General features: G+C 40.2%; 1 protein-coding gene across 2 annotated transcripts in view; it reads right to left on the bottom strand.

Moving 5' to 3' along the window:
* Nucleotides 1-272: 272 nt before the first annotated feature.
* MYH11 (myosin heavy chain 11) overlaps nt 273-17973 on the bottom strand; it is a 118934-nt gene continuing 101233 nt past the window's right edge. The window contains exons 32-42 of one of the 2 annotated variants that reach the window (XM_027839265.1): nt 17018-17230; nt 16088-16300; nt 12422-12583; nt 11330-11458; nt 10843-10931; nt 9243-9366; nt 8172-8380; nt 7006-7114; nt 6747-6919; nt 4511-4543; nt 956-1043 (exon numbers count right to left, since the gene is read on the bottom strand). In XM_027839265.1, the coding sequence (XP_027695066.1) occupies nt 4519-4543; nt 6747-6919; nt 7006-7114; nt 8172-8380; nt 9243-9366; nt 10843-10931; nt 11330-11458; nt 12422-12583; nt 16088-16300; nt 17018-17230 (1446 nt within the window). In that variant the 3' untranslated portion in view covers nt 956-1043; nt 4511-4518. Of the gene's footprint in view, nt 1044-4510; nt 4544-6746; nt 6920-7005; nt 7115-8171; nt 8381-9242; nt 9367-10842; nt 10932-11329; nt 11459-12421; nt 12584-16087; nt 16301-17017; nt 17231-17973 lie in introns of both variants that reach the window. The other variant, XM_027839264.1, reaches the window with a different exon arrangement.

Here is a 17973-nt window from a genome sequence, read left to right as displayed (position 1 = left end):
AGTGACATTTGAAATTATTCCTCATCACCTGAGTTTGGAAAAATTCTTGAAAGAAGAAATTAAGCATGATTGCCCTTTGAAGCCCCTTTCCTCCATCTCTCCCTTGTAGTTTGGCTTCAGGTTCCACAGTGATCTTCATTGGCTGCTGATGTCAACTTCTCACTCGACTCACTGCTCCCAGGGAGCCTCTCAAGTTTATTTCTGCCTCAGGACTCCTCTATTTTCCCCTTGAGGCCATGGAGAAAATTCCCCAACAAGAAAAACCCATTGCATTCTAGTGATTTATAACCTTTTATTAGTGAAAGTGTCTTTAAGCACAATCAGGGTGCATATAAAACAGTGCAACATTTCTGCTTTATTAGTTTGAGCAAATTATTTCGTTTTTAATGTGTGACTAATGAAGGCACTTCATTGTTTTTTGGTGAACTGTGCATCAGAAGTGTAGTAACCAGGAAAGAAAAAAAAACTTCAAACACGGGCATATGGCAAAAGAGACAAAGGATATGCAGTTAAGAAAAAGAGTATGGGGGCAGGACCACCCGATGTGGTGACTGTGTCCCCATTTCATGTAAACTAAGGCTCATCTGGGATTAAAAACTGCCAGTGATTCAGTACTGTGGTTGTATTTTCTTTCTAAAAATCTCAAAACATTTGCACAGTTCAGGAGGGACAGAGAGAAGGCATGCATGCAGGGCACATATTTCCTGGTAAGATTTTTTTTTTTCCTAATTTGGTAACGATTGAAAATTTCAATATATACCCTGTAGCCAGGGCTGTGCTTTTTAATCATTGCTGTAAGAGTGTTTGTTGAGTGTCTTGTGGTACTGGAACTGAAAATTGATTTAGACAGTGCTAAATATTGTCCTTTGGGGTATCTGACTGCAGTGCGATATGCAAGCAGAGTATTTATCTATTCACTGGCTTTGGTTCCATTGAAGTCTGTATCTCTGGCATCCATTTCTTCTTCTGAGCCTTCTGCATTTTCAATCACTCTTCGGCCTCCAGATCTTCTAGGGGGGACAAAAGATGTCTCGTTTCCTCTCCTATGTATTTTGAGAAAATAAACATCTTTTAGAAAACAAGTTTTTCTCAAGTCTAGATTGGATTAAAAGGTTAAAAATGCATCAACATGAGAGTACAATTTGAATTCAAGAAATCCGGAAGGCTTTTCAGGTGTAGATTAGATAATTTAAGTTAGCCCAAACATGTCTTGTGCAAATTCTAGGCTATATCTTAAGCAGAAATAATCCATATTTGGAAAACTATGAAGGTCATAGAGAAAAAAATATTCCTGCTTCGTCTTTTTCTCTATGAAAAGAGAAGGGTTAATTTTTATTTAGACCCTTTAATGAAGGTGTAGCTCTCCATCCCTAGGAAGTCCAGGGCTAACTTCAATCCCATAGTAGGTGTTTGTCCTTTGCTCCCTCAAAATAGTTTTATCTACTTGAAATCAGGTTAAAGTAAATAACGAAGGGTATCCTTCAAGAGGAGGAAGAGTCACAAAGAGCACCCTGAGGTGTATGGAAGGAGAAAGGGCAGTCTTAGGGAGCGTAAGGGATTTATGGGCTGACTGTGCATTTAAATTTCAGTGTTTTTTTTTTTTATTGTTTTTTAGTACTAACTTGCAGACGCTACCTTCTCCACCTTTGTGCTGCTCAGATAGTGGCTGGTTCTGATTCACGTTGAGGTAAGTGCTTTATAAGTAAAAATTCACGCTGTAACAGCAGCTGAAAGACTGCTATTAAGATGATAAGATAAATCTAAAAATACCAAAGGGAAAACTGATGAATGTACCTGATTTGGAAGAGGAAAGCAGGTCCATATTCAATTTAATTTTGCTAGTTTGGAAGAAATGATTTAAATGAAATGAGCCTGCAAATATCGGAAAAGATGAAGAAGGAATAAGAGACGATTTTTCCCCCAGCAGAGTAACTGCAGTAGTTGAAATGCTTTTAGGTGTGTGGGAGGAAAGTTATCCCCAGCTTAGTATTTTTGTCTCTGACCTTGAAGATAGAACTTGCTCCTTTGTCACCGTCTGAGAGCAAGCAAAGTGTGTCCTATATGAGAAAGTTATCTGATAGCACCATAGCTCTTGGTAGACATGCTTGGGGCAAGAGAAGACCATAGTTTTGTTTTTGTTTTTTAATTCCAAAGCAGCAACTATATTTAGAGGTAAGATTATAGACATAATAAGCAAGGGCCTATATTTCATGATCGCTGAGAAAAGTAGCAAAAGTCACTCATTGTATTGGAAACATGAAGACACTGGCCTGTAAATGCTACCAGCTTTGGGAATGTGTTGTTTCCAAGTAGGCAGCAATCATGGATAAATAGTTAAAGTTGTATCATGTCACTGCAAAAGACTCTAGGTCAGCTTCACTCATTTCAAAGGATGGATGTTTAGGCCTTAAAAGCCACCTTAGAACTTCAAAGGGTCAGCAGTAACTCTTGTAGGCTAGCTATTATTCTGATCTTAAAAGCTTCAGTAAGTTCTACTTAGACTTATTCTGAAAGCTTAATCATTTAGGGCAGTATTTCCCAACACTTTAAAGTCAGTGACATACCAGTGAACTGGCGTGGGGAGGGGGAAGCTACACAGATCTACATATACTTTCCTAGGAATAGCAAGGTAGGATATACTTCTGAGAACTAGTGTACTAGTGTACACACACACACACATACACACACACACACCTTTCTGCCACACTTGCTGCTTCATGCCAAAAGTTGAAAGAGAAGGGAGAGGACTAAGGTTGCCCAGTAAAACACACACAACTCCATGTGTTGAAAGTGTCCCACCTTAGTAGTTGAGAAATGGATATTTTAGGAAAAACACAGATGAGGCAATAGAAAGTTGTGAAAAGGGCACAGGATTTGGAGTCACACCTGGGTTTCAATTCATCTCTACTACCATGTGATTCACTATACCTGTGTAATCCTAAGCAAGTAAACCTTTTAACCTCTGTGGTCTCCTCAGTTTCCTCCTCTGTAAAATTAGGCTGGACTAAATCATTGCTAAGGTCCCTTCCAACTCTAAATCCTATTATCCTACAGTTAAAAAATGAATTTTAAAATCCCTGCCTTATATGGTTTCCTGCCTTCTGTTCTGATTCCAGTACCCAAAGGAGACTTGTTGTGATCCAGAAATCCCTGTCTTTCAAACCCTAGTGCCAAGGGTTAAGGTTGGGTCTATTTATACTATGAGATAATATTTTATTTAAAGGCCTGGTCCTAGGAGAAGTCAAGCTGAGTAAACTTCCCTAGAAAAAAATAAACTTGCTCTGAGGATAATACTACTTTTGAGGACCTTGCTTAGTATCCTAAACCAGCTTCATTCCACTATTTGAGAACTTCACTAATAGGAGGCAGTCTCCTCTTTGTAGCAAATCAAGCCCTAGGCTTGCTGAAACAAGTACCTACCTGCCTTTGTAAAAAAAAAAAAAAAAAATAGTGCTTCACCCTCTGCCCCCTCCAAAAAAAAAAAAATAGTAAGCCCTGCAGCTGCATGTACTAAAGGAGTCAGGATGGTTCTGTAGAATTAGAAAGTGAGATGTCAAGCTGATAATAAAGCCTTTGCTAAGACATGATTCATCTTTAAATATTTTGGTGATAGTAGCAAAGCAGAGACTGCCCCAAAGAAAAGATTCACGCAAATATTACAACACAGGGTCATTTGGCCTCTGAAAGGAAACCAGGGGCAAAGTGACATAACTTTAGATAGGAAAAGACAATTAACTCTTTTCAGAAATTAAAAATTTCATCTCTTGCAAATGACCTTCACAAGCATTTTCAAATGAAGGGTTCTGCCTTCCATTCCTTGAATGCATTGTTCCTGTGGTTTTGAAAAACAACTCTGCCAATAAGAATGGTAGCTGGTTTTGCAGTGGCTAGGGCTAGACCTTTCTGTAACCTACACTGAGTAAAGTGGCCACTGGCAATTAGGACATTCTTAAGCTTCATGCAGTTCAGGCACTAATGAAATATTTTGGTGACAGGTTTCTTTTCTTTCCCTGACGTCGATGCTATTTGTGAAAGCATAGTTGTGAGAGAACATTGGTTGTGCTCTCTGTAAATGTGGTGCTTTGTGATTTAATATAATTTGTGAACCACCATAGCCAGATGGGAGCAGTTTTTCTTGCAAAAAAAAATTGTGTCAATGGCAAAAAAATTGATGCTCAATTATCAATGTGTTTTTAAGGGTGCAGAAGACTTCATGCAGATAAGAAAACTCCAGCAATTCATTCAGTGTACAGCTTCTCATCCTTAAGAATTAAGTATTATTTGGTGTAAAATCACATGCTACAGTGTTTCCTAGAAGTAGGGAAAGAATATGGGTCAAGGGATGGTCTTATTGTAATATTTGTCTCTTGGGATAAAAGACAAATTGGTACCAAAAGATGTTTAAGCCTTCAGATTTTGCAGGAATCTCATGGAAATTTGCCAGGGCAAGAAAAACGAAAATGGAAACTTGGTACAACAGAAATGAGCTGCAAAGTTGAAGGCATGGTACCTGGTGAGTCATTGCGAAGGTTCCTGTGGGCCTCTGAAACAAAGAGAGAAGAGTCCCTGGTGGTTACCATTGGAAAACGGGAAGAATTCCATTTACTTACGTAACTTTTCAACAAAATGTAAGCATTTGGTACAGCACCTTCAAACCAGCCTTGCAGATACCCAGGTACCTGATGTCTGTGGCAAAGATACTGACTTTTCCAAAGCTTTTTAGAGAGAGGGAACTAAAATTTTTAAAAATAAAAATTTAAAAAATAAAAGGTTGGGCTGGTAAATTTCTGTACACCAAAGCTCCTCTTAAAAAGCTATGTTACTTCATACTTTGTGAATGTCTTGCACTACTGCCTCCCTGCTTAGACAAAAGAGCATTCAAATGCCTTGCTCCAGAAGCCTGACTTTGAAACAGAAGCTGAGAAGTTGTAGATAAAAGGTCTTTGGTAACATATCGGTTTTATCTCCTCTTGGTATAGATCATCATGCTCATTCCCTTTACACCCAGTAAGGGGGTAGAAATGGATATCCACCAAGTAACTGGCAACATGCTAAGTGATATGTCTTAGACCATAGACAAGAGGAGAGTAGGTCCTGTAAGGTCTATCCTGATGAGGAAGTAAATTTCTATTGCTACATTTCCTGGAGAAGCCTGGAAATCCCTGTTGAGTTGAATTACTACCTGGGACCTGACTAGAAGCCTCTCTTCATCTCAAAAATGAGGCTGGACTACCTTTCTAAATGTAGAGACAGAGAGTGACACCCAGGCAAGGCAAAAGAGGTACTGAACTTTTCCAATTATTTGGTATATATTTTTGTATTATCAATTTCGACTGTTGATTATCTCTTTTTTTTTTGTACAGGTTGTAAACTACGTGAGGACAGGGATGTCTTGTCTTTTCCAATACCTCCCTTTTGTCCCCAAGTGTTTGGTATAAAGCTAGGCATCCCACAAGTGCTTAATAAATGTTAATAAGTTGATCAGTTGATATTTTATGCACAAAAAGTAGGTAAGATGGCATGTTGTTTAGCTCGACATAACTAAACTGAGGAAGCTCCTTCCAATGTTTTAACCCATAACTCACCTACGACCTTAAAAAGAACAGCATAATTTAATACATCCCAAAATCTTTACTTCACAGCCTGAATAAACTGCTGAGACTAGCTTCTGTTATCCTGTCCTTGTCCAAAAACTTGGTCTCAGGACACTGCTTCACTAGTAGCAGGTGAGGCCTGTGTTCTGTGACAAATAGTTCAATATTCTCTCTTTTTGCTAGTAATGGGTCCTTCCTGAAGACATGGTAGAGAGCTATAATTCAGAGGCTGTCCTGGAGGAGTCACAAACTGCATTAGGTTACACTGATCCCTTGTTAAAGTGGGATCTTAGAGCTCTCTTCAAATGGGCCCAATGGGCTCAGGCCCTTTGACCATTGAGAGCTGTTACTGTAGACATAATTCTTCTGTATTGTATTTGCTCTTCTTTCTAGAGAAGATAGGATAGGAGGAGAAGTAGGTAAATAGATAGATAGATAGATGGATTTTTTTTTTCCAAAGCACTGGAATGAATTAAGAGGTAAGAAGAAGAAAACAGTTTTCATTGACTTTCAGCTAATTGTGGAAATTTCAGAAAGGGACCTGAGCAACAAAAGTCATAGTCCTTTCTACCATCCATATACCATCCTTTCTTTAAACTGTCCTACCTGTACAATGCGTGGCACAATGGATAGAGTACCAGGCCTGGAGTCAGGAAGACTCATCTTCATGATTTCAAATCTAATTAGACACTTACTAGCAGTGTGAGACCCTGGGCAAGTCCCTTAACTCTGTTTGTCTCAATTTCCTCATCGGTAAGATGAGCTGGAGAAGGAAATGGCAAACCACTCTAGTATCTTTGCCAAGAAAACCCAAAATGAGTTTATATAGAGTTGCACACGATTGAAAATGACTGACAGAAGGGGCAGCTAGACTGCACAGTACATAGAGAGCACCAGCCCCGAAGTCAGGAGGACCTGAGTTCAAATCCAGCCTCAGACCAAGCACTTGACACTTACTAGCTGTGTGACCCTGGGCAAGTCACTTAACCCCAATTGCCTAAAAATTAAAAAAGAAAATGACTGACAACAAAAACCTGCACCCTAGGCTTCTACTGGGTTCTTGCTCCACCAGACCATTTACCAGGCAAATAAAACTCCCAAGCCTGGGAAGGCCTTGGTGGAGGCCTCTACAGATTCTGCCCCAGACCTTACCTGAGTTTGCTCTTGAGTGCGTTCACCTCCCGACCCATGGCCTCGTTGCTTTCTGTGGCTTCATCCAATTCTCTTTGGAGCTTCCTGCGGTTGGCATTGATACGCTGGGATTCCTCTTCTGCCTCCTCCAGTTGTCTCTTCAGCTGCTTCACCCTGGTGTTTCCTTTCTCAGCCTGGGAGGAGAGAGCCAGAAGTCAGGAAAGGGCAAAGAGCGAGGTGCTAACTTCCTCTGGGAAGACCATCTGCCCAGTTCCATTACCTGTTCTTTGTATTGCTCTGCTAGCTTCCTTTCGTCTTCCACTTGCAACATGACTTCTTTCAACTTCTTGTCCTTCTGGCGTAATGTCTTGGTAGCTGCCTGTTTTTCCCTGCAAACATCAGAGAAACAAAACAAGTTTACTGAATGCCTACTATGCATAAAGCATAATGAGGAAAGATAGGAAAATAGGTCAAACACAAGAATTTGTAGTCTTGTAGTGAGAAACACATTCATCTCTGCCTCAAAGGAGATGCTTTCCTTTTTGGGGCAGCTAGATGGCACAGTGGATAAGTGGTGGGCCTGGAGTCAGGAAGATCTAATTTAAAATCCGGCATCAGACACTTACTTGCTGTGTGACCCCAAGGCAAGTCCCTTAACCTCTGTTTGCCTAGGAGGCAACTAGATGGGGAGTCAGGAAGCCCAGAGTTCAAATCTGGCCTCAGAGACTTACTAGCTGTGTGACCCTGGGCAAACCACTTAACCTCTGTTTGCCTAGGAGGCAACTAGATGGCTTAGTGAATACCGTTAGGAAGCCCTAAGTTCAAAAATGGCCTCAGACACTTACTAGCTGTGTAACCCTGAGCAAGTCATTCAACCCTATTTGCCTTAATACACTGGAGAAGGAAATGGCAAACCACTCCAGTATTTTTGCCAAGAAAATCCCATCAACAGCATTGATGTACTATGGTCTGTGGGGTCATGAAGAGTTGGACACAACTGAACAACACATGAGATGCAGAGGGCTTTTTTGGGGGAGGCAGGCATTCCTTGTTCCTGGTTTGTATTTAAATGACAGAACTAACTGCTACAGGAATATACTGTGATCCTTGATCTCAATTATCTTATCTTCAAAGGGAATGCTTTTACTTCAACATTAACCTTTCCATGGAGACTCTGGGAAAACAGTTTGGAACAGGAAAATACCTTCTTCTGGTGAAAGATGGCTGATTTTATCGTTAATGGATGATTTATACAAGTCCACATTGTGATTAATCACAATCTGTGGTCCTCAGGTCCCTAATGCCTAGAATTGAAGACATAATTCCTGTCTTTCCTTGCTTTTAAGTCAGACCATTTTCAGTGGGTTTGGGGGCTGGAGCTAAGGGATTTGATATCCTGCAACCTTGTCAGCAGATAAATACAAGTGGAGCAATGTCCTCTGGTACCTGGCTTCCTGTTCCACCTGTTCCTCCAGCTGGGCGATCTTGGACTCTAAGGCAGCAATGGTCGCCTTGAATTTGGATTTGACAGCCCCCTCCATCTCCTGGAGTTTGCTCTTCAGCTCCTTGTTCTGCCGCTCGAGTTGCTGCCGGGCACTCTCATTCTTTTGGGCTGTGCTGCGCTCTGTGGCCAGTTCATTGTTGAGCTGCTCCGCCTGGGTAGATGTGGAAAAGGGAGTTCAGGGCTCAGGGGAAAGACCCACTTAGCCTCATGAGGAAAGGAATCATGACAGTGAAATCTTAGGGTAAGACAAAAACCATCTAGGAGAGTGATACAAAGACTTTCATTGACATACATGCAAGGTATTATAACTCTAAAGCCTCTCATTTCTGTATGACCAGATTACATATTAAACATTACAGGGTATATAATAGCCCCATTGCTCTTTTGGTTAATGGCAATAATAGTAATAATAATGATGATGATAATGATAATAGCATTTACCTAGTACTTTAATATTTACTGTTTAATAGTTAAATAATGATAATAGCATTTACTTTAGTGCTTTAATATTTATTACTAAATTATTGTTTAATAGTTAAATAGTGATAATAGCATTTACTTCAGTGCTTTAATATTTATTATTGTTTAATTATTGTTTAATAGTTAAATAATATGATAATAGCATTTACCTAGTACTTTAATATTTAGTTATTGTTTAATAGTTAAATAATAGCATTTACTTCAGTACTTTAAGGTTCACAAAGTGCTTTACAAATATTTTTGCCTTACAACACCTTAGGTGCTATTATTATTCTCATTTTATAGGTGAAGAAACTGAGGTAGACAGAGGTTAAATGACTTGTCCAGAGCCACAAAGCTAGTAAGCATCTATGGCAGGGTTTGAATCTGGGTCTTACCAACTTCAGGCCCAGCACTCTATCCATTGTATCACCTAGCTGCCCCGTTAATGGTTAATGGTGATTGCAAATGTGGCTTCAGAGTTATACTGTGTATCATTGCAACTAGAATGTCAGGAATGCCTCAGTTCATCCACATCACTGTCAAACCCTTACCTGTTGGGTAGCTTTCCTGAACCGGTCACTCATAGCCTCCATGTTGCCCTGTTCTTCTTCCAGTTCTTCCTCCAGTTGGGCAATTCGAGCCTCCAGGCGGCGCTTATCATCTTGCAGGGCATTCCTGAGTAACAGAATGGTCATGGGTTTCTGACATCAACCAGAAATTTGGATAATGTCTCCCCTTCTTGCATCTGAACCTGAATGAGGACCAGCAGATTTTTTTTGTCTCTTTCCTTTCCCTTGTCATTCATTTGCCCATTTCTCCTTCTCATGCCTACCACAACATTTACTCTCAAAACACCAAAAAACAAAAAAAACCCCAACAACATGGAAATGCATTGTTGGTAGAGTTGTGAACTGATCCATCCATTCCGGAGAGCAATTTGGAACTATGCCCAAAGAGCTATAAAACTCTGCATACCCTTTGATCTAGTGATACCACTTCTAGGTCTGTATTCTAAAGAGATCATAAAAATGGAAAAAGGACTCACATGTACAAAAATATTTATAGCAGCTCTTTTTGTGGTGACAAAGAATTGGAAATTAAGGGGATGTCCATCAATTGGGGAATGATTGAACAAGTTGTGGTATATGAATGTAATGGAATGCTATTGTGCTATAAGAAATGATGAGCAGGCCTAGAAGAGACTTATATGAACTGATGCAGAGTGAAATGAGCAGAGCCAGGAGAACATTGTACACAGTAATAGCAACATTGTGAGATGACTGACTTTGATAGACTTAGCTCTTCTCAGCAATGCAAGGATCTAAGACAACTCCAAAAGACTCATGATGGAAAATGGTATCTATGTCCAGAGAAAGAACTTAAGAGTCTAAATGCAGATGGAAGCATACTATTTGCTCCCCTTTTCTTTGTTTTGTTTCTTCTTTCTTGTGGTTCCTCCCATTATTTCTAATTCTTCTTTACATCATGACTAATGTGAAGATATGTTTAACGTGAATGTATATGTAGAGTCTGTATCAGATTGCATGCCATCTTGGGGAGGAGGAAGGGGGAGAAAATGTAAAACTCAAAATCTTATGGAAGTGAATGTGGAAGGGGCAGCTAGGTGGTGCAGTGGATAGAGTACTGACCATGGAGTCAGGAGGACATGAATTCCAATCTGCCTCAAATACATAACACTTACTATCTGTGTGACTCTGGGCAAGTCACTTAATCCCAACTGCCTCACCAAAAAAAAAAAAAAAAAAAAAAAAGGAAGTGAATGTTGAAAACTAAAAATAAATTATTAAAAAAAACCCAAAAACATGGAGCACCCTCTATCCAAAAGTCCTGGATAGGAAATGCTAGATTTAATTCCTGTTAAGTAACAATGTGTAATAAGCTCCCCCTAGAGGATTTCTTCCACTCTTAGATTCTCACCCCAAAGACAAAGCTCTGTTGAGAATCTCCATGCATTTTGTATCGTAAAGATGAGTCCATTACTGCCAGTCCAAATGATTCTTCTAGCAAATTGAACTGTGTTATTTAAACGCCAGGAAGATCTGAAGGAGTGAAACTACTTTGCCCCACATGCTCTTTGGTTTTTTGCAGTATTACTTCCCCAGGGACTGAGTGTAGACGTTGGTCTCTTACCTCCCAGACACACTGCTGGCCAGCTCCTCAGTCAATTCATCTTTCTCTAGGTCAGCTTGTTTTCGAGCCCTCTCAGCAGCAGCCAGATCCTAGAGAATTAGGGGAAAAGAGAAATCTGCTGTTTTCAAAAGAAGAGACTTCTGTGTCATTTTTCCCGAAAATCATTCACCGTCTCCCTTGCTCTTCGTCCAGCTGGGATGCTGAATCCTACCTGAGGATTGTCCGTGTCTATCTATGTCTTTAGATAAAGTCGGCCAACCAAATCAGACTTGGAAATAGCCACTCAACTTCTAACCAGGAGAGAAAGGCAATTTACATCAGGAAAATAGAAAGAACTTTGGTTTCCTTAATTTTATTACTTTCCTTGGAGAAAGATTGACAGGGAAAAGATTGATATGGGAGGGGGTGAATTGAGAATACTGATTTTTAGGCCTGGAGTTACTATAATGCAACTTGAGGATTTACTTTTTTCTAGGTGAGGTCTTACCTCTTGAAGTTGCATGAGATCTGCTTCTAAGCTCTTGGCCTTCTTCTCATTCTCTTTGGCAGTGGCAAAGATCTCTTCTCTAGAGGCCCGGGCATCTTCCAGCTCTCTTTGAAAGTCCTTCATCTGAGCCTGGATTGGTTCAGCAAGAGTGAACAAAAGGAAAACTGTATCCCCGTGAGGGGCTCTGTTCCTTCTTTTAACAAAGCTCTATTCTTCAGCTTCTCTTTTAGTTCAAACATAGATTTGCCCCGCTTACCACAGACACCCACGAAGCTATAGAGCTCCTCGTGATGTTTTGGCTTTTAGCCTCAGACCCCAGCACCTACATGAGTCTCTTCTTTGGCTGTATTCTATGTGTCCAGATTGACCTATCTTAGAAAAGGAGCCCTCAGGGCTCAGGTGGAATTTACCTGGTCTACTATTCACATCTGCTGCTTAATATAGGGTCATGCAAACAGCAGGTACCTAGTACATGTTAGCTGTTGAAAGGGGAAGTCCTACTTATATAAAAAAAGTTCAAAAGACAATTTCTGGGTAATCATTTTATTAACAATGCCAGTATTTTTACTAATAAAAGGATGGTCGTCTCTTTCTTAGACCAAAGACAATCATGGCAGCAGACTCAAGGCTTATATACCCACTGGAAGATGGGCATTCTTGAGGGTGGCAATCAACTCTGATTGGTTAACAATGAAAGAATGAATATCACAATGAGGGGCTGAACCTATTCAAATGAACTTTGATTATGTCATTTACTTCTAAGTTACCCCCAGTCTTGGCCAATCTATTCAAAGAATTTATCCCACCCAAAACTGAGTAGAGAGCACAATGGTTTCCCCACCTGGGTAGTGTCTGAACAAGATTATTAAGAAAGTCCAATCTCCTTATCAGTAACGTCCTTCAAGAGACTGAACTTTTGAAATCAGGACTTTAGAAAAAGGGAACTATGGATCTCCCCAAATCATTGGTTATTAATAATCATTCCTCTCACTTACAAGGCTGTAATGTTAGAAAGATTGTGTCCCGTCTTTTTGTCTGACTCAGTGGGGATCTGCATCATGCCCAGTGAACCCAAGGAGGAATTCTACCCACCTGGAGTTTACGGAGTTGCTTGATGGCTTCCTCCCGCCCTTTGATGGCTGAGTCAGCCTGTAGTTCCAGATCTTTGATGTCTACTTCTAATTTCTTCTTGGCTGCAGCTGCCAGGGCCCGCTGTTTTCGCTCATCTTCTAGTTCTGTCTCATACTCATGGAGCTAACCAAGGAAAGGAAAGGTTGGTGTGGTGCAGGTTTACTTTCTGGCAGGCACCTGAATTTAACTATCATCCCTGAGGGGTAGGTCACAGATAGCAGTCAAGAAGAGCTGCCTCCGGGATAGGAGAGCTCAACCAACAGAATTCCCAACTGCTTAGATGGGGTGTCTCTGTTTGGTGCCAAGGGTCCAAATGAAGCCCAAATATGCCTAGAGTAGACAGTGGAGTCCCTCAGGGGAAGCTAAAACAATTGTTGGTGTGATCTACCACTCAGTACTACCCCACCATAGAAAGTACCATAGGAAGTATGCAGCTAAATGTTTAACAATCAGCTCCTCCAGCACAGCCCCTTCTCCCCCAAAGTACAAACATACTTTTATGTTTAATTTGCATTATTAACATTTTCTCCTTCATTTTCTTAATTCTGGACAATCAATAAATCAAGCCTTGACTTGTAGTGTTTGTCATTTTCCAAGGAGTAAATGCTCACAATGAAATTTTAACAATCAGCTTTCTGCAGCTGGTATGAGTTGGCGCCAGGCCTAATACAACCCCTAATACATGCATTTCTTTCTATTTCCTTCTTTTATCTTTTTCTGCTTTCCTAATCCTTCTTCTCTAGTCCTTCCTTTCCTTTCCTCACATACAGAGTTAGAATCAAAATTCAGTTCAGATACCATCTTCTAGGCCTTTCCCCTTGTGACTCTAGTGCCCTTTTCTCTCTTTTTTTTTAGGCAATTGGGGTTAAGTGACTTGCCCAGGGTCACACAGCTAGTAAGTGTCAAGTGTTTGGTCTGAGGCTGGATTTGAACTCAGGTCCTCTTGACTTCAGGGCGGGTGCTCTATCCACTGCACCACCTAGCTGCCCCCTGTCTAGTGCCCTCTTCTCTAAAGCTACCTTGTAGCCCTACTCTATGCACTCTGTGTATTTCCTATGTATTTTGTATGTGACTATTTATATACATGTTGTTTTCTCCATTAGAACATGAACTCCTTGTAGACAGGGACTGATCATTATTAATCTTTGACTCTCCAGTCAGTCAGTAAACATTTATTAAGCACCTCTGATGTACCCAACATTGTGCTAAACACTGGGGATATATAAAGGAGCAAAAGACAGTCCCTATCCTCAAGGAGCTCACAATCTACTGGGGGAGACAGTAAGCAAACAAATATATACAAACAAGCTATATTGTATAGGATAAATGGGAAATAATTAACAGAAGGAAAGACACTGGAATTAAGAGGGGTCAGGAATAGCTTCTTGTAGAAGATGGAATTTTAGTTGGGACTTAAAGAAAGCCAGGGAAAACAGTAGGTAGGGGTGAGGGGGGAAAAGCATTTCAGGCATGGAAGACAGCTAGGGAAAATGCTTAGAGCCCAAGAGATGGATTGTCTTGTTTGTGAAATAGCCAGGAGGCCAGTGTCACTGGACTAAAGAGTAAGTACATGCTTAGGGAGGAAGGTATAAGAAGAACAGAAAGGTAGAAGGGGTCTGGTTTATGAAGGGCTTTGAGTGCCAAACAGAGCATTTTGTATTCAATCCTGAAGGCAATAGTGAGCCACTGGAATTTGAGTAGGAAAGTGACAGGGTCAGATCCCTGCTTTAGGAAAATCACTTTAGTGGCTAAATGGAGAATGGATTGGAATGAGGAGAGACTTATGGTGGGTAGACCCACAAGCAGGCTCTTGCAATAGTCCAGGCATGGAGGGCCTGTACTAACATGGTGGCAATAAGTCAGAGGAGAAAGAAGGCAACGTGTTTGAGAGATGTTGCAAAGTTGAAATAGTTAGGATTTGGCAACAGACTGGATAGGGGGTCTGAGAGATAATAAGGAATTGAGGATGCCTTCTAAGTTATGAGCCTGAGGGACAGGGACAATGGTGTTGCCCTCTACAGCAATAAATCCCAGTGCTCAGTAAATTGCCTGGCACAAAATAAGCACTTAATGATTGAGTTCCATTCATTCTATAGTAAATGCCTCGATAGGGGAGTACTAGGGCATGGTGTAGTGAATAGACCCCTGGATCTAAAGTAAGAGGACTTGACTTGGGATCACCTTCTTGCCATTCAACAGCTCTGTGACTGTGTTGATTACTCTCTCTGAGCCTAAATTTCCTTACCTTTAAAATGGAAATAATAATAGTTGTCCTACTTAGTATTGTTGTTTACTCAACAGCATTATTGTATGGATCAAGAGAGGTAGCAAGGCGCTTGTAAATACAAAGGGTTATATAATTGTGTGCTGCTGCGGAACAATGTTTTTTTTAACAGCTGCCAATACTGTAATTATAATATTGTATTTCAATAGCTGCTAATATTATCGTTAATTTTCAAGGCATGATATGGCTCACTACAACATGGAATTTGGTTTAACTCAACTGTTTTTGGAGTCTAACCCTGTGGGGGGTTAGTTATCAGAAGGAGTTTTGTTATAAAAGGTCTAGTGGCATGAATGAATGAAAGAATGGGTATTGAGTTCTTTCTACTCTGCTAAGCACTGGAGATACAAATACAAAAGCAAAGACAGTCCTCTTCCTCAAGGAGCTTACATTAATAGGGGTAGACCACATGCCTAGGGAAGCAGTGGCTAGCCACACAGTTTTTTGTTATTATGTGAGCACTATTTGTTGAAGACGCCCAGGAATTTTTTCCAACACTCTTTTTTTATTAAGAATGCATTTTGGGAGGCAGCTAAGGGGCACAGTAGATAGATCTCTGGTCTTAGAGTTAGGAAGACTTGAGTTCAAATCCAGCCTCAGACACTTGACAGGTACTAGCTATGTGCCCCTGGGCAAGTAACTTAACCCCAATTGCCTCACAAAAAAAAAAAAATTCATTTTGAAATATTCTGTTTTATGTTGAATTCTGTATTTTTGATTTTTGTAAATTTTTAATTAAATGTCTCATTTTTAAAATATGTTCTTAGTATCTTAAATTTAGATACTTTTTCTTTATTTCACTTTTGCTATTTATTTTTAATAGAAGTTTTATTTAATTTCTATATTATTGTCAAGTATAGGTATTCTTGTATACGAACAAGAGCGTAAGAAAAGTGATAGAGGCAGCATGACATACGATATGTGTTTGGGGTTTGAAGTCCAGAATACCTGAGTTCCAATCCACCTCTGGCACTGAGTAGTTATACAGTCCTGAACAAACCCTATTTTACTCTAGGACATAGTGGATGGATTAGGCATAGACTATTGTAAGGGAGTTTCAGTGTAGGAACCCCATATGCTGCCTGCCTTGCATTTGTGTATAAGAAACTGACCAAGTAAGATGAAACTAAGGAGAAGATAACTGTAAATTATTGTGCATGTCTATTAACTACTATTTGCAAGTTAACCTCACCCCAAAAGATAGGTATGTGGAACTTAACTTAATCGTACCCACAGCATCCATGTCAGGTGAAATGATATACGTATGTATACATGTTAGCTATTATTATTATTGTATGTGAGGGACAGCCTCTGCTCCTTTCCCTCCCCACCAGGAACAGTACCTGCTTCTGCAGCTGCCTTCTCTTCTCTTCATTTTGCTCATCCCTTGCTTGGAGATCTCTCTCATACTGGCCCTTCAGGGCTTGCATGTTGACCTCCAACCTCAGCTTGGCATCTTCAGTGGCCTGTAACTCATCCTCCAGCTCCTCCAGTTGGGTCTTCATCTCCTCCATCTGGGTTTCCAGAGCTCGTTTGGACTTCTCCAGTTCATGGACCTTGTAGACACAATAAACATTATTACTTTTATCATCATTTGTATAATCGGGCTGCTAGATGGTGTATTAAATGTTAAGTGTCGCACTGGGAATCAGGGAGATCTGAGTCTGAATCTTGTCTCAGATACTTTATTAGCTGTGTGATCCTGGGCAAGTCACCTAACCTCCCTCATCCTCAGATTCCTCATCTATAAAATGAGGATAACAGTAGCGCCTACTTCACACAGTTGTGAGGTCAAATGAGATAACACATGTAAAGTAATCTTCAAAGACTAAAGTGCTATATAAATGCTATAGCTATTATTATTGTTGTTATCACTGTTTTAGTTATTATATAACATAATGAAGATTACTAATGAGTAATATTGCTTTTAACCATACATAGGATATTCTTGACCAGAAATAACAATGCTGTCCCAAAAGCAGAGTTTTCCTTTCCTCCCTAGGTCTCCTATTTTTATCTTCCACATTGATCTCAATTCTTTCTGTCTCTGCTCCAATTTCAGGCATCCCTTCAACTTCTCAACGTTATGGTGATGTAAAATGGTTTTGGCCGCAGGTCTGTGCCCTGAGCTCAGCCTTTACTTTTCGGGTTCTACCCTGGATTTGTAGCTGGTGGGGTCTGGCAATTGTAGGCTCCTGTAGTGAATAAGTGGTGGGACCAGTGCTGGCAGACTTGAACGATACAGATGAGAAGACGGATCGGGGAAGACTCACATTTTTGCCCACGTCATCCTTGGAGCTAACCAGATCTTCCATTTCGGCTTTGAGCATTTTGTTGGTTCTTTCGAGTTCCTCTTTGGATTCCAGAGCCTCCTCCAGAGCCCGGGCTAAGGATAAGGCTTTTGTTTCCTTCTCTCGAGCTTCCGCCTCTGCTCTGTCTCTTTCATCAGCGTATTTGGAAGAGATGTTTTTCTCCTCTGCTAACAACTGCAAAACAGCCAAAAAAACACAGAGGTAAGTGCTGGCTAGAGATAAGTGTTAAGGACTTTGGAAGTTATATCGGCATATGTTTTCATCTTCGTTTCTTAATCTCCAATGCTAAAAAAAAAAAAACAAACCTTGTATTACCTGTAGAAATAATTTAGCTATTTATGCAAACAATTCAACATAATAATTCTGCTTTAGTTTTTCTCAGTTAACCACATTAAAAATCAAAAGTAGCTGAACTACTTTCTCTATGTAATTCTATCATAGTCCAGTGATAGTTAATGCTGATCAGAGCATGACTCGATTGAAGTCAAATCCAAATAAGAACTTATTCCTGTTATGGGCCTGTTAACCTTGTTCTAGTCCCCCATCCACAAGTATCTGTCACAAATATGTTCTCTTGGTCACAAGGGTGGCCAGGGGAGAGTGTAGATGAGTAGCACAAATCCATCTCTCCCACTGGAAAACCTCAAAGCATAACAAACTATTGGTATCAGCATAATCTCTATCTGCAGAGAAAAAAGTACAATATTATATAGTAACTCCTCATTTATACAAAGATCTGGCTACTGGGAAATTTAAGCTTCCAAAAGATAACCAGAAGTAAGAAAAACAAAACAACAAAAAAGCAAGCTTCTAATATCCATAATCCATGCAATTTTACTAAATGGGAGAGGCATAGAGTCAGAGAAAGTGTTAGATCCTCACCTAGACACTAAAGTAGGTTAGAGGCAGTGAGGGCA

Source organism: Vombatus ursinus, unplaced genomic scaffold (assembly GCF_900497805.2).
Source record: "Vombatus ursinus unplaced genomic scaffold, bare-nosed wombat genome assembly UNPS02014832.1, whole genome shotgun sequence".
NCBI classification, from domain to species: domain Eukaryota; kingdom Metazoa; phylum Chordata; class Mammalia; order Diprotodontia; family Vombatidae; genus Vombatus; species Vombatus ursinus.
Note: the sequence above shows the minus strand (reverse complement) of the source record. Positions and strands in the feature narration are given on the sequence as shown.